This window comes from Papilio machaon, chromosome 13 (assembly GCF_912999745.1).
Source record: "Papilio machaon chromosome 13, ilPapMach1.1, whole genome shotgun sequence".
NCBI lineage: Eukaryota > Metazoa > Arthropoda > Insecta > Lepidoptera > Papilionidae > Papilio > Papilio machaon.
Window position 1 is genome coordinate 4,582,030 of NC_059998.1, and position 21,775 is coordinate 4,603,804.

At 38.9% G+C, this 21,775-nt stretch overlaps 2 protein-coding genes across 5 annotated transcripts in view; one reads left to right on the plus strand and one right to left on the minus strand.

The window, feature by feature from the left end:
• Positions 1-223: 223 nt before the first annotated feature.
• On the plus strand, positions 224-2,130 carry LOC106717854 (NADH-quinone oxidoreductase subunit B 2). The gene is made up of 4 exons (XM_014511784.2): positions 224-333; positions 441-748; positions 1,237-1,425; positions 1,879-2,130. Exons 2-4 carry the CDS (start codon positions 444-446, stop codon positions 2,015-2,017), a joined length of 633 nt encoding a protein of 210 aa, XP_014367270.2. The 5' UTR covers positions 224-333; positions 441-443; the 3' UTR covers positions 2,018-2,130.
• Positions 2,131-4,274: 2,144 nt separating this feature from the next.
• LOC106717702 (fibrosin-1-like protein) overlaps positions 4,275-21,775 on the minus strand; it is a 67,231-nt gene continuing 49,730 nt past the window's right edge. Inside the window, exons 6-16 of one of the 4 annotated variants that reach the window (XM_045680807.1) lie at positions 10,564-10,623; positions 8,835-10,418; positions 8,447-8,604; positions 8,038-8,329; positions 7,752-7,921; positions 7,337-7,449; positions 6,892-7,184; positions 6,494-6,625; positions 5,657-5,716; positions 5,310-5,514; positions 4,275-5,216 (exon numbers count right to left, since the gene is read on the minus strand). In XM_045680807.1, the coding sequence (XP_045536763.1) occupies positions 4,477-5,216; positions 5,310-5,514; positions 5,657-5,716; positions 6,494-6,625; positions 6,892-7,184; positions 7,337-7,449; positions 7,752-7,921; positions 8,038-8,329; positions 8,447-8,604; positions 8,835-10,418; positions 10,564-10,623 (3,807 nt within the window). In that variant the 3' untranslated portion in view covers positions 4,275-4,476. Of the gene's footprint in view, positions 5,515-5,656; positions 5,717-6,493; positions 6,626-6,891; positions 7,185-7,336; positions 7,450-7,751; positions 7,922-8,037; positions 8,330-8,446; positions 8,605-8,834; positions 10,419-10,563; positions 10,624-21,775 lie in introns of all 4 variants that reach the window. The other 3 variants (XM_045680806.1, XM_045680805.1, XM_014511616.2) reach the window with 3 other exon arrangements.

Here is a 21,775-nt window from a genome sequence, read left to right on the forward strand (position 1 = left end):
TTTTGTTTAAAATAAATATTTGGCTTTTACAAAGGTTGTCGTTAAAGTTTTCCTAATTTTTAAAAGTGCATTTTTTAGAAATGTGTATTAATAAAAAACATTTCCAGAGCTTAAACATAAACTGAAATCAAAGATTTCACCGTGACTATTTTTTTATAATCTAAAATCTGAGAAATCAGAATTCAGAGAAAAAGATGACTATTTGACAATTATTATTATCAGCAGCTTTGTAAACTCGTTGCCAGTTACGTAAAATGTCTTTTATTCCTTAATATTTTTGTAAACGTAAGATAAGGTAAATTTACTCATTTAAGAAGTAAATGTTTTAACCCTGTAAGTAAATAACCTAGAATAACTAAATGTTTCCAAATTTATTATTTCTTACTTTAGAATATATGTTTTCATAACGTGCACGAAGTAATTGCGCATTTCATTTCTAGGCAATGCAGGCCATCAAAGCTTTGGGAGCATCCGCTCCTTCTACAGTTTTTTCAGTGCTTAAAAAGGGTGCATTTGCCCCTGTAGTTGGGCAAATACGTCAAACCCATTTACCGGCTCCAAATCCCAATGAAAGGCGACCGTATTCTCCGTTCCAAAAACCAAGTAATATGGCAGAATATGCCGTTGCTAGGCTTGATGATTTATTAAATTGGGGAAGAAAAGGTTCAATGTGGCCTATGACCTTTGGATTAGCGTGTTGTGCAGTTGAAATGATGCATTTTGCTGCTCCGCGTTATGATATGGACAGGTAAATAATTTGAAATTATTGATGTAAAATTTTTCTCCCTCTGAAAATGGCAAGCAGTTAATGGCCTCAGATTTGGAATAGAAGTACTCATTCATCACCAATTTTTGGTATCTGAGACCAAAATCCCTCTATAACACACAGTCATCCCTCTTATCTTTGATGAAATAGAGTTAACTATATGTTAAAAATGGGAATTTTGGTCTTCGAAACTAACAAAAAGATGATTATTGTGTCTTATGGGTGGAAATGGTACAGTGAACATTTCTGTAGAAAATCATATAAGTGTTCTCTTATATGATTTTTAGCTTGCCTTATCTTCTTAATAGTAGACCATGATAAAGATTGGCAATAACTTGCATAATGAAATTGTAGTAAGAAACTGGTTGTGCACAAATTGACCATCCAATGATAAGGAGTTATATCTCTTAAGAAGTGTTAATGAAATTAAAATTGAGAACTCTTTAATTAAGCTGTATATTTATTTTTAGATTTGGTATACTTTTCCGTGCATCGCCGCGTCAGTCGGATGTGATGATTGTAGCTGGCACACTGACAAACAAGATGGCTCCTGCATTGAGAAAGGTTTATGATCAAATGCCTGAACCCAGATGGGTTGTATCAATGGGCAGTTGTGCTAATGGCGGTGGCTACTATCATTACTCTTATTCAGTTGTAAGGTAAATTTATTTTGTTTATATATTGTTCTGCGTGGATACCATACAACCGCTTTTTAACACACATTTCATCAGTGATTGTCAAACTTATTTCTTTCACCGCCCCTTTGAAAATCAATTATATTTCAGAGCCCCCTAATTTTTATTCAGCCCTAAAACTTAAAAACCACAATTTCATTACTTTAATTAATTTCAATGCCCCCACTTTTTGGGCCCCTTATCGCCTCCTCCTAGGTTTCAAACACCCCCAAGGGGTTGTTATCGCCCACTTTGGGAAACACTGCTTTACATGGAGTAAATTGTGCATGTGGAAGTAGGAAGTGAAATATTGGTGGTTTATAATTAATTAAAGTAATTATAACTGTATGGTGTGTTAATTTTTTTGTACAAGGTGTCAAACAAGTGAGCAAATTTTAATTATTGGACAATAATAACATCAATCTTTTTCATTGACAGAGGCTGTGACCGCATTGTTCCAGTTGACATATATGTACCAGGCTGTCCTCCCAGCGCTGAAGCTTTACTCTATGGCATGTTACAGCTACAGAAGAAAGTAAAGAGAATGAAGACAGTTCAAATATGGTATAGGAAATAGGCATTCTGTTAAATAGAAAAATCAATGTAATTTATCCCGGTTTAAAATAAAGTGATCATGTAGTGCAGTTGATTATACTGTTTTACTGTACAATATAGTTTTTTTTATTGCAACTTTTTTTTTATTACATAAAAAGAGACACTTTCCAAATAAAAGAGTATATCGGCACACACTAGGCAATATTTCGGCGTTCATAGACATTTTCACCAGATTTTCTGAATGTCTTTTTGCTGAATGCGCTACTAAATAAATGCGTTATAATGTAAAATTTGTTAAATATCGACACGAACGGTGCTATTTTTTCGGTTTTTTCCCTGAATCCATATTCAGGGAAAAAATCCAGTCGGTGTAAAAATTAGGGACAACTCAGCAAAAATCAAAATGAAAATGTGTCAAAAAATACTTTAGATCATATATAGATAGATTATAGAATTGCCTACCAAAAACTTTCTGTACTTCTAAAGACCGCCGTTTCTGAGGTGTTTCGGTCAAACCTTTGAAAAAGTTGTATTTTTTAACTGAACCTGTAGACATTTGCAGATATTTCCTTCATTAATTAGGCGAACACTGTGAAAGGATTTTTCGAAGGGGTAAAAGTTTGTAGGGAAAGATGTTCCTTCGACAAAGTTACTCTATATTGTAGATAAACAATACAAATAAAAAATAAATATTTCGGATCTTTTGTAAATAACGGATGAAGACGCGATTGCCAGCTAGTAGAAAATATAAATTTCTCAACTGTTTAATCCGTTATATCTCGGAAATAGCGGCTCTTAGGAAAAAATGTTTAATTTTGTGATTGAAAGTAATTTTTTAATAAAACTTACAATTTGACTGAAACGAGCGAGAAACTCATTTAATGACCTTAAATAAGATGTTGTAAATAGGACAAGAAACATGGGAATGAGCATGGAAATTATATGTCACTAACCAAAAGTTAAAGATGGACATTGTAAATTTGCTGTGTGGTAATCGATAAATTATAAATCCAGAAAAAGGATTTTTCTAGAATCTGCATTTCTTCAGATGAGGTGCTGTTGCCTTCCTCACACTTATTTTAAACGTTAAAAGGAAAAGATGACAACCAGTAACCATCATGCTTAAATATTATATATAAACTGAGGAAAAAAAAAATTAACTGGATTGAGTAAAGGTAAATTTATAGTCATTTAGTATCTTCAAATCAATCTCCAATATCTATATCCTGAAGATTATTAAACGTTATAAAAACTGTTAATTGAAGGCGATAACTTACCATCAGGTGGGTTTATGGTGAAGCTCGATTCGTTATAAAAAAAAGTACAAACCTTTATCATGAGTGCTTCCATCTTTGCTTTAAACATCAGTGTGGGGAAGAATGGGTACAAAAAATCGTATTGGTATAAAAATCAAAAGTTTTAATGGTATTTTCTGAATCGCACCAAGCTTTCATTTACTTTTTAGTATACAGAATTTTTTTTTTTTGTAAACTATAATACATTTTCCAGTTAATGTTCATGACATAATGAGGTTACAAACCATTGAATATTCCTTAAAAGATTTTATAAATTTAATTTTGTCTGACTTGATGCTCATTAATTCTTAATGTTAATGGCACATACAGAGTTCACTAAACAATAAAAGTTATTCGCCTGGAACGTAAGCTTTTCTAAAGAACACGCCATTATGATACACACATAGAACGGTGTGGTGATGCAATGGAGTAACAATTCTATGAATTTGTAATCTATATTCATAATTCACAAACAGAAGTCAAACAATATTGATGTCAGACAAAATGTATTCCACAATATAATAATATCACATATTTTTAAATGCATCAAAAGGAAATGTCGAATGCTATGTAACAGAAATAATTGTTTTAATTATAAGAACACATGCAGGGTAGGAGTGGAAATAAATAAATAAATAGAACTCCACTGGTACAATCGAAAAACCATTATGAGATTTTTAACGGAAGTGTAGAATGCACTCCCGATACGATAATAATTTATGTGATTTTATTCCATTTGTATGACGTTAAATAAACCAATTCTATATTTTAACACTAATTTACAGTCTAATATTTACATTTTATTTATAAGTATATATAAATATGTATAATTATATCGATAGCGATTCCGATAATCCTATCCTTCACATAATCAGCAATTTAATGTATAATTAACTAAATGGTCACAATAACAACTCGATAGATATTCTCAGTAAATAAACAAGCAGTAGTGTACCGGCCGGCGGCGACGAGCGCCCGCACTCCCCCCACTCCTCGCCCCGTATTGCACAAGAGAAGCGCCCTCGCCGCCCCCGCCGCCCCCCCCCGCTCCAGCCACACCTCAACACAATAAATTATTCTCTAAACCGATAAAGTGAAACGATATATATCTAAATAAGTCGTACTCTCACTTGGGTGTATCGTTCACGCTGTATTTACATCAGTTGTGGGCGGGGGCGGGTCGCTATCATCGCGGCTCCTCCTTTTTCAACAGATCGAGGGGAGCGAGGGGCGCAAGGGGCGGCGCGAGCGGGGGTAGGGGCGCGAGCGAACCGTGGGCGCCCAGCGGCAGCGAGCCGTGGCCCGGGTGGGTGGCGTGCGGGCCGTGCGGGTGGCCATGCCCGTGCGCCACGTGGCCGCCGTGCAGCCCGCGGTGCAGCAGCGGCCCCGACTTCAGCTGCTGGTGGTGCGCGTACGCGCTCAGCATCTTGGCGCGGTCTTCCTCGGCCCGGATCGCCGCCTCCACTAGTGGCGCGAACCTCATGTGCTGCAGCGGATCGAAGGTTCGGTACGGATCCCAGGGCGGGGGAGGCGGATACGCCGGCAGCGTGGGCGGCGGCCGCGGCGGTTCCTTGCGCTCGTCTTTCGGTTCGGGTACTCCGTTCCGTAGCGGCGAGCGCGTGCGGGCTCTCTCGATCTCGCGCTCGCGCGCTTTGCGGCGTTCGCGTTCCTCCCGCTCCCTCCTCTCGCGCTCCTCCCTCTCCCGCCGCGCGCGCTCCCTCTCCTCGTGTTCCCGGCGCACCTCGGCCGCGGCCGAGACGGGCGGACGCACCCCGCGCCACGCGTCGTGCAATCCGAGCGGCGGCGGGTGGTGTACGCCGTGCAAGGAGGACGAGAGAGCCAGGTCGCGCGAGTAGGGCGAGAGGCCGAAGGCGCCGGGCGCGCCGGGGAAAGCCCCTGCGCCGTAGCGCGCGAACGGCGACACCCCTGAAACGCCCAAATCTCTGTGAGTGGCGAGGGCGAGGGGGGCGAGAGGCGTGAGGGGCGCGAGCGCGGGGCGGGCGGAGTATCGGCTGCTACCTAGGTGCGGGTGGTGCGGCAGGTAGGGCGAGGGCAGCTCGTAGGGCGAGCGGTAGGCGGGGGGCGGCGGCGCGGGCGCGGGGAAGGCGCGCAGCTTCTCCTTGTCCGCGCCACTGAGCAGCGCGCCGCCAGACTTCTCCTTCTGTTGGTGATTGTATATCTCCCACGCGATGCGGACGTGCATTGCATTCCATTTTCCAGTTTTCTATACAGTCAAAAGAAAGAATTAAAATTGATACGTGTGTTCACGAGCAAAAAAAAAATAACAATAACAATTCCGTTAGCATAATTTAATTGAAACATAGTGTCATGCAGGGTGAAAGTAATTGCTAAAGAGGAAGACCTACCGCGGCGGCGGGACGTGGTGGTGGTTTAGTGGCGGAGTCGCTTGCGGCCGACACTACGGGCTGTTAACATGAGGCGAGGCGTGTTAATGATGACAGAGCAACTTAATTTGCTAGCATTAAAGCTTGAGGTAACATATGAAATAAAGAATACAACTAATTTAGAGAACCCATGTTACATAAAAGTTTAGATAATAATCATGAAATAAAAAAAAACAGTAGAAATTCATGGAACAAAATAAAGTCTAGAGTAAGTAAATTTCATTTCATTCAATATTAAAAACTATGATATTCTTTTAAAATACAGAAATAACTGAAGGTTATACCACTACAGGAACCTAAACTAACTATATTACTGCTACGATGGTGAACTAAAGAATCAATGAAGAATCAATGCAATACCACTACCGAAGCGAAAGATTAGGATATCAGAAAGGTTAATAGGAAATTATAGTAGCATTTGTATTGAATTTATGTTAGTTTGGTTGAATTCGAAGAGCTGGACTCAAACGAAACCAGACCAGGTACAAATTATATACCCTAGTTCAAAATTCCATTGACCAAAAAACTTGACTGACTGTATATGATTTCGGCGAAATAGCACAGACTTTGGCACATTGCACGATGAAAAGAATAAGATTAACGTAAGAAATAAATTTGAGCATTAAAGATTTCAGCTAACGGATGTGAACTTATTTATTATTTATACATAATCATGTCCAATTTAGGAACCTATCTATATAGCAAAATGACAGACTTCAGACCAATTATAAATTGACAAGTGTCCAATCCGTTAGTGGAAATAGAAAAATAGGTGGGGATTTTGACATAACACGTTACCTTGGGGGCGTATGTGGTGAGCGGCGCGGGGGGTACGTAGGGGGCAGTGGGGTGCAGCAGACTTGACGAGTACGGGTACCCGAGTCCTAGCCCCGTTCGGTACAATGACGACATTTTGCTAACGTCTTTAAACTGAAATTTTCAAATTAAACATCTCAGAATCTACGAATATACAATCATAATAGACCTTAATTAGTTTGGTTCGTAATTTTTACAGCACAAATTTATAGGCTCGTAAATTTAGTCTAAGACCGTTGCTTGATTGCCACACAAACTATCATATATTATAACATTTCGATATTTTTTTACAACAGTAACAGCAGTTTGTATAACACGTGCAATCATGCACATATAAAACTGTGAAAAAAGATTATTTGGTGTGACAAGATGATACTTACCAGTGGTGAGTGCGGCACCATCAGCTGGTGCGGATGATGCTGTGTGGGCTGCGCGGGGTGCGCGGGGTGTGCCGAGTGCGTGGGGTGAGCGGGGTGTGTGGGATGTGTGGGATGCGCGCTGTGCGGCTGGTGCTGGTGCACGTGCGTGTGCTGGTGCTGGTGGTGGTGCAGCTCGGTGCGCACGCCCACCGACCCAACGCCCACGCCGCCCACACCACCTACTGCGCCCACCGCACCGGCCGCCGCTAGGAACCGATTGTCCAACTCTCGCCTCAGCAAATCAGCCCCTGGACCTGGAATACAATTTGTTTTTAATTAAAAAATCTTTTTTTACATAAAGTTTTGACCCGCAGTTCAAACAGATCATACTGTACTACTATAATATGAAGTCATTATTCTAAAAGTTTCTTATTTTCTAACAATTTAAAAGATCAAAACAACTTACTGGATTGAAAAAGTGATTCTGCAGAAAACGGATTGGGATTGGGCGGCGCTAGCGGAGCACCAAAGAGCGGCGGCGCGGGGGGGAACGCCGGCCGGTCTGCTGCCGTTGGCCTGCTGGAAATATGTAATCACCCCATCAAATACACAGAACATTAAAAAAATATTGATAATATTATATGCTGCTAAAAACTCAAACAATAACTATGTATTATTAGATTGTAGTGTCCCTTGTTTTATTCCGTATTATAGATATATACCTATAATGGTAGTCGCCTAACACGTAACGTTTCACCAAGTCGTTCTGTGAGATTAATGCTTAAAAACCATATTGACAATGAACGTGTTTAAATCTTATATACCCTTTGTTAGTTATAACAGAATCGGTGAATGTATGACTGAGGTGGCGGTATACTCACGTTACCCCCCAGTGCGCGGGCGGTTTGGCGCTGGAGCTGATGCTGGGCACGGTGGGCACTGGCGCCAGCGAGTGCGTCAGGTGCGCGGGCGCGGCGGGCGCTGCGGGTGTCGGTGTAGGCGCGGCCAGCGGCGCCGTTAGCCCGCCGCTCAGCCCCGCGCCCAGGGAAGTCTGCACACCATAAGTACAACAATCTATTAACTCTAATTGTTCCACCGATATCGAGACTTTTAACAGCATGTAATCTAGTCTATAAATATAGTATAGATCTATTATAATGTACGAACCGTAAGCGGTGCTGCCAACGGTGTCGGTAGCGGAGCTGCGAGCGGTGCGGCCAGCGATGATGTGAGGGGCGCGGCTAGCGGTGCTGCTAGCGGCGCGGCTAGAGGTGCTGCCAACGGCGCAGCTAGCGGCGCAGCGATTGGCGCAGCTAGCGGCGCGGCTAGTGGCGCAGCTAAAGGCGCGGCTAGCGGCGCAGCCAGTGTTGCTGCGTGCGGCACGCTCAACGAGGACGCAGACACGGGCGCACTCGCCGCAGACGCAGGCGTACTCCGAGACAGACTGCTGACGTTGCTGCTGAAAAAAGACAAAAAACAATACTTTAACACTGTTATATCTGAAGCCTAAAATTATATATATGATAAGTGTTTAAGATAAGTGTTTATTTTATTTCATAATGAGAAAAACACGTACCTGAAGCTTTCCCGCTCCCTGCCAGGGCTGTGTCCGCGTGGCGAGTACGAGAGCGATGCGTGTGAAGCGCCTGCCGCGCCCAGAGAGCCCGGAGTGTGAGGCCGCACACCTTTCGGTGTCTTGGGGGCGACTAGCGGTGACGCCGATAGACTTGTTCTCTGTAATTGGAAGACTTATAGGTAAATTAAAGGTTCAAATTAAAGAATTATTTAATTATTATTACACGTATTGTTTAATTTATATCTTTCAACAAACAACCTCAACAGTATTAATGTTTGTAACGGATCTGAATTATCATTCATCTTACGGCGAAAATCGCTAGATTTTGCATATTTTGATTACATTACATAAGTGATACTTTTACGTTTAATCTATGAAAATAACTAACCGTGTCACTGGTATTCCTTGGAGAAGCCGCCGCTGGTGGTAAATATGGACTATGTTGTAACGTGGTGGCGTAAGGGGCGTATAGAGGAGGATAAGAGTTAGCAGAGTAAACCGCTGGGGGAGGGAAGCCATTAGAGGCCGCGAGAGTACTGCTAGTGACGGGGCCCTCGCTCCTAGGCGGCTCGCCAGAGGACACCACCGCCTGTCTCGAATCCACAGGTTGGGCGAGTGGATGAGAATTGCTGCTATTTGATGAGGGTGTCGTGTTTGTTATCGCGCTGGTCGATGTCGGCGCATCCGCATGATTAACTGGCTGCATCATAGATACGGGCGGCGCCAGCGACGTCGAATGAGGTGGTAAACTCAAACCAGGATGCTTCATGTGCGAGTAACTCGACATAGTACTCGTCGTCGTGGAAGCCAGAGAGTGCGGCGCACCGATGTGATTCGGTGTGGATGTCGCTAACGGATTGGAATTGCTCATAGGAATACTTTGGTGGCTCATAATGGAATGGCTGTTGATAGAATGGCTTAAATGAGTCGCCATCTGATTAGCTGTCGATGGTATATAACTGGGAGCGATATGATTCGCGACGCTAAACGACGAGAGGTGTGACGGCCGGTTCGCATACGGCAATTGAACGGAATGTTTTTGCAAACTGGTTTGACTTTGATAAGGTATAGAATGGCCGTGAATACTGGAACTTATACTCGAGTTTACATGACTAGACCCGATAGCGGGGGCGGGATACGAGCGGGACGCGGCAGGAGAGTGTGGCCGCCCGGGGACATTCTGGTTGGGAAGACAGGTGGTATTTGAGGTTGGGGTAGAAGTTTGGGGAAGGCCGCTGATGCGATTGGGAAATGAGGTGGGTACGGGATGAGGTTGCGTGGAGGGCGGGGGATTCCGAACATCGTGTCCGGGCATGACGGGGTGTGACTGCGGGTGCGGCACCCGGCCGGGCAGTGCGGCGTGCGGGTGCGCCTGCGCGAGGGGAGAAGGCGGGGCGTGCTGCGGCCGTTGTGCGTGATGCGCGTGCAAGTCCAACGGCGCCCCCGCCGGCTCGCTTGGCTCCGTCCGCGTTTCGTGGTTCGTGTGGCGATAGTCAGGTAGCGCGGCGGTTGCGTGGCCTTGGTACGCGGTGTGCGATGGGAAAAGCGGCGAGGGCGCAGGCGGCGCGGGCGGTGCAGGCGTCGGGCTGTCAGCTGCAGCGCGTGCACCGGGCTGCAGCTTGTTGTTGCTGGCGGGCCGCTCGGGTGTGTCCGGGCCCGCAGCGCCAACCGGCCGCGCCGGTATCTGCGTGGCTGCATGTCCGTCGAGCGCGGGGATATGCGCGCTGCTGGGCCGGTGCGGGGTGTCTGCGCGGAAGGGCGGGGGCGGCAGCGCAGGCGGGGGCAGGGCGGCGGGAGCGGGCGAGGGCGCAGGCTGCGGCAGTGGCGCAGGCGCAGGGCTCGCGCTGCCGCCAACTGGCGCACGCGACAAGGCCAGCGCGCCGCCGCTGCCTCCGCGTGCCACCAATTCGTTCTTCCCTCCGGCGCCCGCGCCGGCGCCAGTCACCCGGAACAGAGAGCCGGTGTCCGATGCCTGAAAATATGTTTAACACTATGTTAAGACCATGTACTATCTTATATTTGATAAACGACTTTAAAACATCAAATTAAAAGTGTAAATGGGTCTTCGTATAGCAAGTTAATATCGTGTAGTCAGTATACAAAAAAACAACACTCACATCATCCATTGACACATCGTGATATCTTGGTGAGGCATTTCTACTGTTTTCTGGACTCGCCTGCAACAAAGAAACAACCTTATATAAATTCAGGGAACAAAAACAGGGTCTGTTTGTTTTCAATGTACACTTATGTAAGAAAACGTGAATAAATGTTTTCAATAATATAGGACCTATGGCGCGGGCTGATTAATATACGACGGCGAGTTGCATAAATGCAATATTGCGGCACGAGCGCAACTTTGATCAGATAACTGGCGCACTCGCGCCGCACCGCCCCGCGCCGGCCGGCAGCTGCGCGCCCACATGCCGCATGAATTATTGCGGCTCCTATTATTAGCTGAATGTCAATTCATTAAAGGCGTAAGAGTCTATTAGTTCATTTATTAAAAGTCAAATAGGCATTTTATTGACATGCGAACTATTGAAATTATGTTGTAAGTACCTTTTATAAAGGTTGTGTTAGTGAAAATAAAATATTTTTATGTCAATGTATTCTCAAAATGAATTTGTTATAATTATATAATTGAAATATCTTAAAATGAACAGTGTAAAAATATACATTAAAGTTAATATTTTAAAGTGCAATACAAACAACCCATAAAATTCAAAAAGTTTCCTTTAGAGATTGTTAGTAAACTTTTCGCAGTGTAAAATGTTCACCACTTGGAAACAAATTGAGCTGCTGCTAGCGTGCCTGTTCGAGTTGCGCTTTCGAAAAGTATATGAAAAAAAAAAGAATAATAAATCTGTCGAATAGGGAGGAATTATTTAATTTGTTACAACCATTTTGTATTTAAGACGTAAATGAAAGTAATTGAACTATATTTATGACTACAAATAGCTCAATAAAACTTGTTGGATAACCGACTCGTTTACGGTTATCGCAATTTAGTCTTTGAAACTATTTACTCACTAATTTACCCATTTATCACGTGCGGCTAGAAATTGGGGCGAAGGTTTCCGAAAATAATTACGAAACTTCACTTCACTAAAATAATAACAATAATAATTTCAAAATATTAATATTACTTTGTAATAAACAGTACAAGTGATTCTAGTCAAAAACCTTAGTAACATTTTGACCTCCACCATCTAACACCACGGTGATAAATGGTAGGGGTCAAAATGTTGCTAAAAACTACATGTTATAAGTTACTACGACCCCTTAATTAAATTAATAAATGTAGATGGAATTTACGTCAACTGTAAGTATTTTTTATTTACGTATATAATATAATACGTAGTCATGTACGAATAACAATATCTTATCTAAGTGTATAATTAAAATGAAGTAAACAAGAACGTTTACATTTTTATACGGCACTACTGCTTGTCGAACAATAATTATTTACTTCCTCAAGTTTAATTATAAAACGTTTTTGTACCTTGATAATAGTTAGAAATGTTAACAACCTGTTATTACCGTCTAGTTATTATCGCTTAAAGTTTTTTTTTGTTAGAGAACTTAATGATAAAAACTAATAAAAGATCCAATGTTGTAATTTGAACTTCGTCTGTAAATCCCGACTTGTAATTCCCGAACTTAAAAAACAAACTAATGGAAGTTTTTGATCTCTCTTAAAATAGTATTCCAACACAGCGATTATTTTATAGCAGACACAAAGAACCAAATATCAACGGCAATAAAGTCGCGGTATTACTGAGCAATTCATCCGACGATCATCGAAAACACCCGACTGAGTAGCAATTGAAGCACTAAGGAACACGCTCAAAAGCAAGTGGCAAAAAGAGGCAGTGAATCGATCGGCCGTAAGGGGGCAAATCGTTTCAGGAGCGTTCCGGCAATTGAATGTTTAGTGTTATCCGGCGAGGGTGGGTCGTGGCTCCGGTCGCGTCGCAACAATGGACTGATAAATCAAGTATGTAGCGCGCGTGCGGCCGGGCGCCGCCTTCGCCCAGACGCGTGCACAAAGGACGCCGACTCGCCGCTCTTGTCACCATTCCTAGTGCACTTTTGGCGTTTTTAATTCGCGTTTAGACATGCCCTTTTGACGTGCCGCCTTTGCAATGTAAAAACGTATATTCCCGTCATGTTTGCCGCGCAAAGGCATACGTGCCATCCGGTGTCGTTAGATCAAACGCACCGCCACCATCGACGCCTCTATTATGAAAATTTTATTGAAAAACAAATTAAAAATTCCAAAGTCTTGTCACTAAATTCTTAGTTACTTTTCGTGATTACAACGTTATTTCAGCTAAACAATGAGAATAAAACATTAACTGCCGTGTTTTTGTAAGAATCGTGTAAATAAAAGATCCTATGAAATTTTCGATTAATTTATAAGTTAAACTCTTTATATATATTGATATATATAAGAGTTATATATATAAGAGTTACCGTGGGTTTCTGAAACCAAATCATTCTCCTCATTTAAAACATATTGTTATCTCTGCTTTGTCAAAGATAATGACAGGGATTACGATATATTTTATACAGAGATTTTGGTCTCAGAAACGAACGGTTCAAAAGACATGGTGAAATAGTTTTCTTTCGTTTACAAGTCTTTCATTTATTTTTATTTTTTTTATAAAGTGAAGTAAAAATTGTACCAAGATTAGCCAAAAAATAAAAATACGAGACATTCAATGAATTATGCAACAGTTACACTTTTAAAATTCAAAAACGTACTCCAATGACAGCATCCATGTATTATGAATGCGTTTTGTTGGTGTCCAGCAAATACAGTTTTATACGTCTTAATGTATGTTAAATTCGGAATAAATGTTTTCAATTTGCAATTTTATAGGCGACAAGGCAGTTACTCAGAAAAAAAATTGTTTTCATGAGATGAACACAATAGCGCCGCCGCCAGCTGTTTATTCAGCGTCGGCGGCACGTAAATTGCGCTTGGGCATCGCGCTACTGTGTATTCATCGGAAATACATTTACGCTATGTAAATTAAATACATAAATATTTCATCAATGATACAAAAAAATAGAACGATTTATGGTTTATTATTATTTGGTCATTTGATCATACCTAATCATCATCTGGACTATAAAACGCAGAATATTTAACCGTTCTATATCCAAACAGGCAAGCAAGTAATGAAGTTTCACATAAGACTGTCCTGTCCGCTCATCTACGCGTATTTTAAAACCCGGTCTTACTGTTTGCTTAAGTTTAACCATCATTACGTTATTACGTCGCGTGCAGTGAGCGCCACGATAGTAGGCAAAGCGGCTTGCAGCGCGTACGACGACCTAATCGCGGTTATATCACGTATAATGAGCTAATGCTAACAACATTAAAGCGTTCGCCTGACGCTCGACATCGCTCGTAGCTCAGCTGCCTGTACATTTACGCTAATACGGCCGTGTCCCAATTACATATCGCTATCTGGATGAGTAAAGATTAAACTATTAATCCAATCGTTTTTAACGATTTAAGATGAAAAATAATGTTCAGCTATTTTGACAAGCCCACGCATCAAAATCAACGATTATATAAATTTGCAATAGACTAGCGGCACCCTGATGAAATATGCGTTGGAAAATGCCGTTATTTTCTAATGTATGAAGCCGGTGGGCGCGGCGTGAAACGATGCTATAATTACTTGTAACCGAGGTGTCTTCGTGAAGAACGCAGAACATTGGCCGCGTGTCAAAACGACTTTTACATTTGAAAAAGATAATCGGTGAGATATTAGCACGGTGAGTGATGTCGTGTCGGCGAGCAATAATAGTTTCGTCGTCGGAGCCCACCTTCGAGCAAAAACACGAGGCGAGTTTAAATAAACCGGCAATAAAAATAAACGACCCCATTCGTCAGTGATGTCAAAATAAAACTCAGCGTATTAACTCGCTCGGACTATTGATCAAGATTTTGTGTTAAGATATCATGTTCGAAAAATTGAATTAAGTTTTGATTAATGGTCTTAGTCTGCTGGGAATACATATTTATATCTTATTAATATTAAAGGCGACATGGTAGCCGTCGGAAGAACTAACGATTTAATGGTTAGTGAATTAAGTTAATTGCGTTTTAACGAATATTTATTTTTGTTTGAATTCTAGGTAAAATGTAAAATGTGCGTTAGTTTTTCAACAATAGAGTAATCGTGACTGATAGCGCCGTGAACCATCGATGCAGATAATCTGTTTGTAATTGTTATAAAGTATGGATCAGTTAACTTTTTTGATTATCCTCAAGAAGAAAGTTTTATTTACACCACACTTAAAAACATAACAACTGTAAAGTGTGTATTGTTTTTAACAGATACAATAAATTATTGTAAAACTATTTTCTGTAAAGTTTTAAACATAGAAAGTTATTTGCAACATTCGTTTGTTGTTTTACGACTCATAATAAAAGCTATATTTTAATGATTGTCGTCATTAATTGATGTCAGTACATTTATAAATTCAGATTCGTGGTCAGCAAAAAAAAAATGCCAATCGTTTATTCGCGAGTTGGAAATAGTATGACAAACATTAAAATGGAAGATAGAATATTTAAACGAAGACAGATTTCGAAATAGAGTCGACACACGGCGGTGCTCTCCTTCGCTCCCATTGTTGCGAATCGGGGAGAGCCGGAAAAAATGGCACGATAGCTTTACGCCCCTCATTCGAAATTCTAATACTTTCGCAAACTTTTAATAGGATAGGACTTAAAATTCAAGGAGAATTCAGAGTTGGGCAAAGTTGAGGTAGCGTTAAGCGATCGTGGCCCCTGCCGACTGAGTGATACGGTGAGTTTTTCTATTAGCTTTTATTGAATAAGTCAGTTTGCTTTTGAACTGATGTAACTGTACGAAAATTGTATAACTTTTTTTATGCAATTCGGACAACAGGCGAGTGCAGAGTTAATTTCAACGTCTACATCTTTCCTAGAAAACATTCTATATCATACGTGAAATAGACGAAAATAGAAGTTAAAAATCGTTGTGCTTGATTAACGAAAATGTTTTTTAATGAGTACAATAACATTATTTAAAAAAAAAAACTTACAAAGGCCCTTACATCTTATAAAATAATATTGATATGGACAAAAGATTAACAAAGGTAAAGACGTTCTACGACCCTTGAACGCGCACTCGAGAGAAGGTCATGAATAATTCAAACCATATGAAGTTTACTGTATTACAATTTAATATATTTTTTCCGCATCATTCACGAGTGGAATTATGAACTTTTTATTTAATTTATCTTATCTCTATAATAAACTAAATAATTTTCTTTTACACGAAAGCATTTGAATTTCTAACTCATTGTGCGTTTAAATCGCAATCTGTTATGAAATAGGCAGCATAGATAAATTATTTACAAGGATACACAAATATATGTTAGCTTGTGACAGACGTGAGTAAAAAATACAAAGTGTCCAACATGAATATTTAGCGCGAGAATTGTTTGTTCGTGACCTGAATTTAGTGCCGCATACAAAATTTTCTACGTTGCGATGGTTCGCGCATTGTCAAGAGGTTAGGGTGTCCAGCAATTTAAAGATAATAGGGACATAGCGATGAAACAACACTTTCAATATTTTTTGTGTAGATATAAAAAAGTCATAAGATCAAGGCGGAATTATTTATAAAACTAATAAAGTATTTTAAATTATGCATAGTAGGTATGACTTAGGGTAAAATATGAGTATATTAACTTACCGATCTTTAAGTTAATAACTTAATTATTGTGTCTGGTGTATTCCACCCATAAATTTGGTTATTAAAAAATCAACAAGAATTAATTATCTATAACCATTTGCGATAAACGATATTTTATGTATCCAATTAAGAGAAGTCATAAAAAGAAACATCTGATAATCTACATATAATCTTACTAATATTATAAATGCGAATGTTTGGATGGATGGATGTTTGTTTGAAGGTATCTCTGGAACGGCTCAACGGATCTTGATGAAATTTGACACAGATGTAGAACATAGTGTGGAAGAACAATTAGGCAAAAAATAATCATAAAACGGAATATCAATGAAAAACAATTAATAAAAAAAGTTTAAAATTAATTAGTTTGATAAATTTATATTTTATTATTAGAAGTACATAACTGAACAACATGTATGCAGCGCGCGTATTGTTAATGCAAAGCGAAAAACTTTGTACAAAGATGCTTCGTCTGGACATTTACCTACAGACCTACTTAAGCTAAATACCATTTTAAACAAACTTCTGGCTCCAATTTCAATGGAGTAATTCTATTACTTTGCGCCAGTTACACAGTTCTAAGTATAGATTTCACAGTGCTTAAGAATTTTAGAACCGAACGTGCAATTGCTACACTCAAATGAACGCTTTTCCGGCCACATCCTTGTGTTGACCTCAGTGTGTAATTCAACTAAGGTAGTTTGCACGTGACTTGTAAACAAGTACCTACTTTCATTGTATTTTGATCCAGAGGACGACAACTTATTGTTTTTTGAAGAATTATGTACTCTTTTCTCGCTTTCTCTATATAATAATAGCCAGACATTTTTAGATAATTAAATATAAGGAAGTTATATTCGCCTCTAATTATATGTAATCAAATGTGGCGTGAGAATATTATACAAACGATTAGAATTTTGTTAAATAAATAATATGCAAATTTACTTTGTAAATTAAAAATATATGGACATTTATTATATTTTTTATAACATATGAATAGATTGTCTCTCACATACGTAGCTTGATGCATTAGGTAACTGTTGACCTTTAAATTTAAATAAATTTATTAGAAACAAGAAATGATTTCAATAAAATATTTGATAATAATGCTAATGATTTTGACCATCAAGATTGCATTATTGTAATTAATTTAATTTTATAACCTCGTTTATTAAGTGTTTGGGATCACTTGATATCTTTTTTATGGTGATGTTGCGTAAATATTTATGACTCTTTACAATATTCATGGGGCTGGCTGTGATCAGTTTTATCATCATAAAAGGTAATAGAAAAATATTCTGAAGGTTGGCATTATTTTTACACTATTTTAAATATCTTGTATTTTTTATAATCACGTTATTTTCGTTTATATTACAGAATCAATTACAACCGAACCTTTGACAAATTACTAAACTGTAGATATAAACGCGGTCCTACATTTGGCTGTCAAAAATATTTTTCGCGCATAATTATTAGGAAGCCTTGGTAAGTAATTGCTATTAGAATTTACTGTTAAAATAGTAAAGTATACATAAATGAGCACATGATCATTTGACCGCAATAGCGGCGTTAGGCGAGGTGCATAGCGCGCATTGTTCCTGTCGTGCCGTGACACCGACCAATAACACTCCTATTCATTTTTCAGTCTTACTTAGGACAATTAAATTGGAATGTTGCTTGTTTCTTAATACGCCATTATTATTTACTGAGTCCCCAATTGATAGACATCGTAGAATGTTCTATAGGTATTCGAGGTGACTATTCAACTTAATAAGATGTTATCTATAAACTGCAGAAATTAGAATAGAATTTTATTTTTATATAAATATTAATAGTTAGTCGTCGTTTTGGTTAAAATACATCGAACCGTCAGTAGTTTCTGGCTACCTGTTTAATGGGTCAACAAGTCAAGTGATAACATTTAAATGACATTCCGTTATCTTAAGATACTACAAATTATAATATTATTAATTATTTTCGCTATTAAAATGACTTACACTTTCGCCATTAAAATATAATTTTTTAGAGGAAACTAAGTGTAAATAATTTTCACTCATTAAAAAGTTTCAGTTTAAGTTGATGTATGGCGACGAATGCGTGTTATACCTCGTTTGTCGTTTCATTTTTCGGCGGTGAAGGTTGCGGCTTTTCTTTTTCCGTTTTGGAAATGGCAGAAGCACTTTTTTCGGTCTTATTGTTTGTCACCGCTCCGTTGCTTTCAGTCTTGTGCTTGCCAGTTTTTTTCTTGCTTTCTTTCTTGCTACTTTCAGCATTGCTTTTAGGGTGATCTTTGATCCTCACTATGGTAACTTTTAGGACTAATTAACACGAATCCGCAATAACAAGACACAAAATATATAAACAAACACTGTCACCACACACGATCACAAACTCGGTACATCCTTATTTATGAGTTTCGCTTAGGACATTGTTGAGAAATAATACTACTACTAATTCACTGTAAACAAAACACAAAAATCCAAAAAGAAACCCACTGCAATCCTTGAGGCACTGTAATCCAAAGAATTGCACCCGGGACGCCGCGCCGATGAACGAATTAAAAATAACGAATAGATCGAGTGACGAGCGGAGACAAAGGAGAATTGTTGTGACACGGCGAAGCGTGATATCACAGCGGCGACCGGGGCGGGAGTGCGGCGGTCGTCGCCCTGCCGTCTGCCCCTCCCCCGCGTCGCGCACGCGCCCCGCCGCCGCCCGCCCAACGCCGCGGTGAACACCCGCCGTGATACGAGACACATGTAAACGGATTTTGGGAGCCGATGCGCGAATACGCATCGAAAGCTTTTATGACATTGAAATGTAGCTTTACTTATCGTTTGATTTGATAACTTAAAACAAAGTAATAGTTGAAATTAAAATGCAGTTGATGTATGGTATCAACAGCATGTAATAGCGGACAAAATCGACTTTTGTGGGACTTTTATGAAATTTCAGGCGGTGGAATATTGCTCAACTCAACTTTTTAAGAGTCAAAAAGCTAACAACATTGTTACTGGCAATTTCTACTTTCTATACATATAAGCATTGTAAGAAATATATTACGATCATTTACGCAATGATAAAATCAATTTGTATTTGTAAAAGTTATTTCGTCGTCCCCTGTTAGTCAATTTCTTCAAGTTTACTTGTAGTAAAGTTCTTGCGTGTTGAGCAAGACTGGGAAGCCCAACAAATTGTTTCCAACAGTGGTAATACGGCAACTCGAAGCAATACTCGTACTTACCTCGTTTGTAAAACGCGACTACTTTATTGAGATTACTTTGAACGTGTTTCAGGGAGTTAAATAAAAAAAAATCGTAGCTAACTTTTAACTTTGGCCTATATTATTTTTTCAGCTTAAGGCCTATACATTTTAATAAGGGTCTTACTTTAATTAACCCTTAGTCGACTTAAAAAATCCTTTAAAACAATGGTTACAATCTACTTTTTATTCCTGAAATTATCGCTGCTTTGAAAAATATTAAATTATGGTAAAAAAAAACAATTTAAGATTAAATATCAACGCTCTCCATTTGAAATAATAATCCGAAATTATCCATTTGGTTTTCAAAAAAATCAGGCTACGATCCCCAATTTGGGGGGGGGGGGGAACTGAAACAGCAGGGGAGTAATGTTTAATGGTTTGAAATAGACGAAGAAGGTCAGTCAATTTTTATATTAAAATATTTATTATATCTTTATAATTATTGGAATACGTTTCGCGATTTCTTTTACAACCACGTCGCCTTATCTTTTCTTTATTATTTGATTGTTAGTTAAAACATCGGTTTGTATAATTTCAATTGAACCTTAACCATTTGTGGCAATGACAAATCTGAACGAATTATATAAATTTACCAGAAACGTGAGAACATAGTTCTAAGCGATCACGATAAATAATTAAATTGTAAATTAGTATAACAATGAAACAATTAAATATGACATTCAACATAAATTATGGGAAATTAAAATATGAGGTAATTTTCAAACAGCTGCAAGAGGCGATGATCAACATTGTAAGGCAAAAGCAATTTAATACAATGTAAATACAATTTTCCTGTCTATTATCGTTGATTCAGAATCACAGTAAAACATAATTATTATATATCACTAGCTGTCGCCCGCGACTCCGTTCGCGCGCAGTTAAAAAAAAATGAAAAATAGATGTTGGCCGATTCACAGACCTACTGAATATGCTCACAAAATTTCATGAGAATCGGTCAAGCCGTTTCGGAGGAGTACGGTGACGAAAACTGTGACACGAGAATTTTATATATTAGAAGATATTGTACCATTATTTATTATTTAGTTAATTTATAACTATACGAGGTAGAAATAATAGGTTTATTATTTGTCATCACGGACAATAATCGTTATAATTTATTAATTATGATAATTAACTCTAGTAAACGTATGTAAAAAACATAGTATTTTTCGCGTAAAAACTTTGAGAGTTTATTGCGTCGATGGAATGGTATTTTAAGAATATATAAATGCTATGTTTTATACAATTGTAATAGTTTTTTCATTAGTCACATATCATAGTAACGACCATTTAACCTCTAGACAATCAAAATTTATTTCGTTGTCAGTTTTTGCTATTTTAGTAAATTCAAGGAATATTCTTAGACAGAAAATTATACAAATGCAAAACAAAAAAAACCAGCAGGAGTAGCTTAATTTAAATACAATTGATGTACATTAAAATAAAAACAGATAACAATAGTATCTATTAAGTAAGGAAAACCTTGATATGTAATTGCACTAATCTACTCCGTGATCCACAGATTTTTTTCCAGAAGTTAAGAAATGCATATAGGGAACAAACACACAAACATTTGAAATTATAAAGGAAAAAAAATAGATGAGAATTGAAAAACCTAATATTCTAAGTTTGTCTTAATTTTCTACCTTTTTTACTTCTCTTTAACCACCTCCATCACGTGTCCATATAAAAAATCTTATGACTTGGAGGTAGATTAGGTAAGTGCCTTGTAAAGGTTCCATAAAAGATGACTATTTGCAGAGAGTCGCGATGGTGTGTTCAGAGGCGGGTTGGCGCGGGATTACTTCCGGCATTGATTACGCAGATTGAAAACGCCTCGCTTCCCTCGACGGCGCGTTAATGATGCAATAAAACGTCGCTTATCGATTTAGCCGACAGTTAAGAACGTTCCGAGGCACAACAATTTATTATTAAAACATTGTTGATTGCGCCAACAAAAATAAATGTCCCTCGTGTCTTTTATCGGCTTCGGGATAGAAGCGTAATTATAATTACTATTCATGTTATGCGAGTTGATTAGATCTCAGATAAACATGAGCATTTATGTTCAAGATTTCATCGTATGTTTAGATTAAACATTTATTTTAATTTGCATCGCATTGACATTTAACAAATATAAAAAAGAACGTAAAAGTCATAAATAGGTTGATAAAGAAGAAATAAATGCCGAAGAGAAACCAAATGTGTTTTATAATTATTTTACTTCAGTAAAGAAATATATGAATTACATCAATTGTTTGATGACAGTTTTTTTTTCAAGTGAGAAATCCGTGTAAAATTAAAAACGGTAAA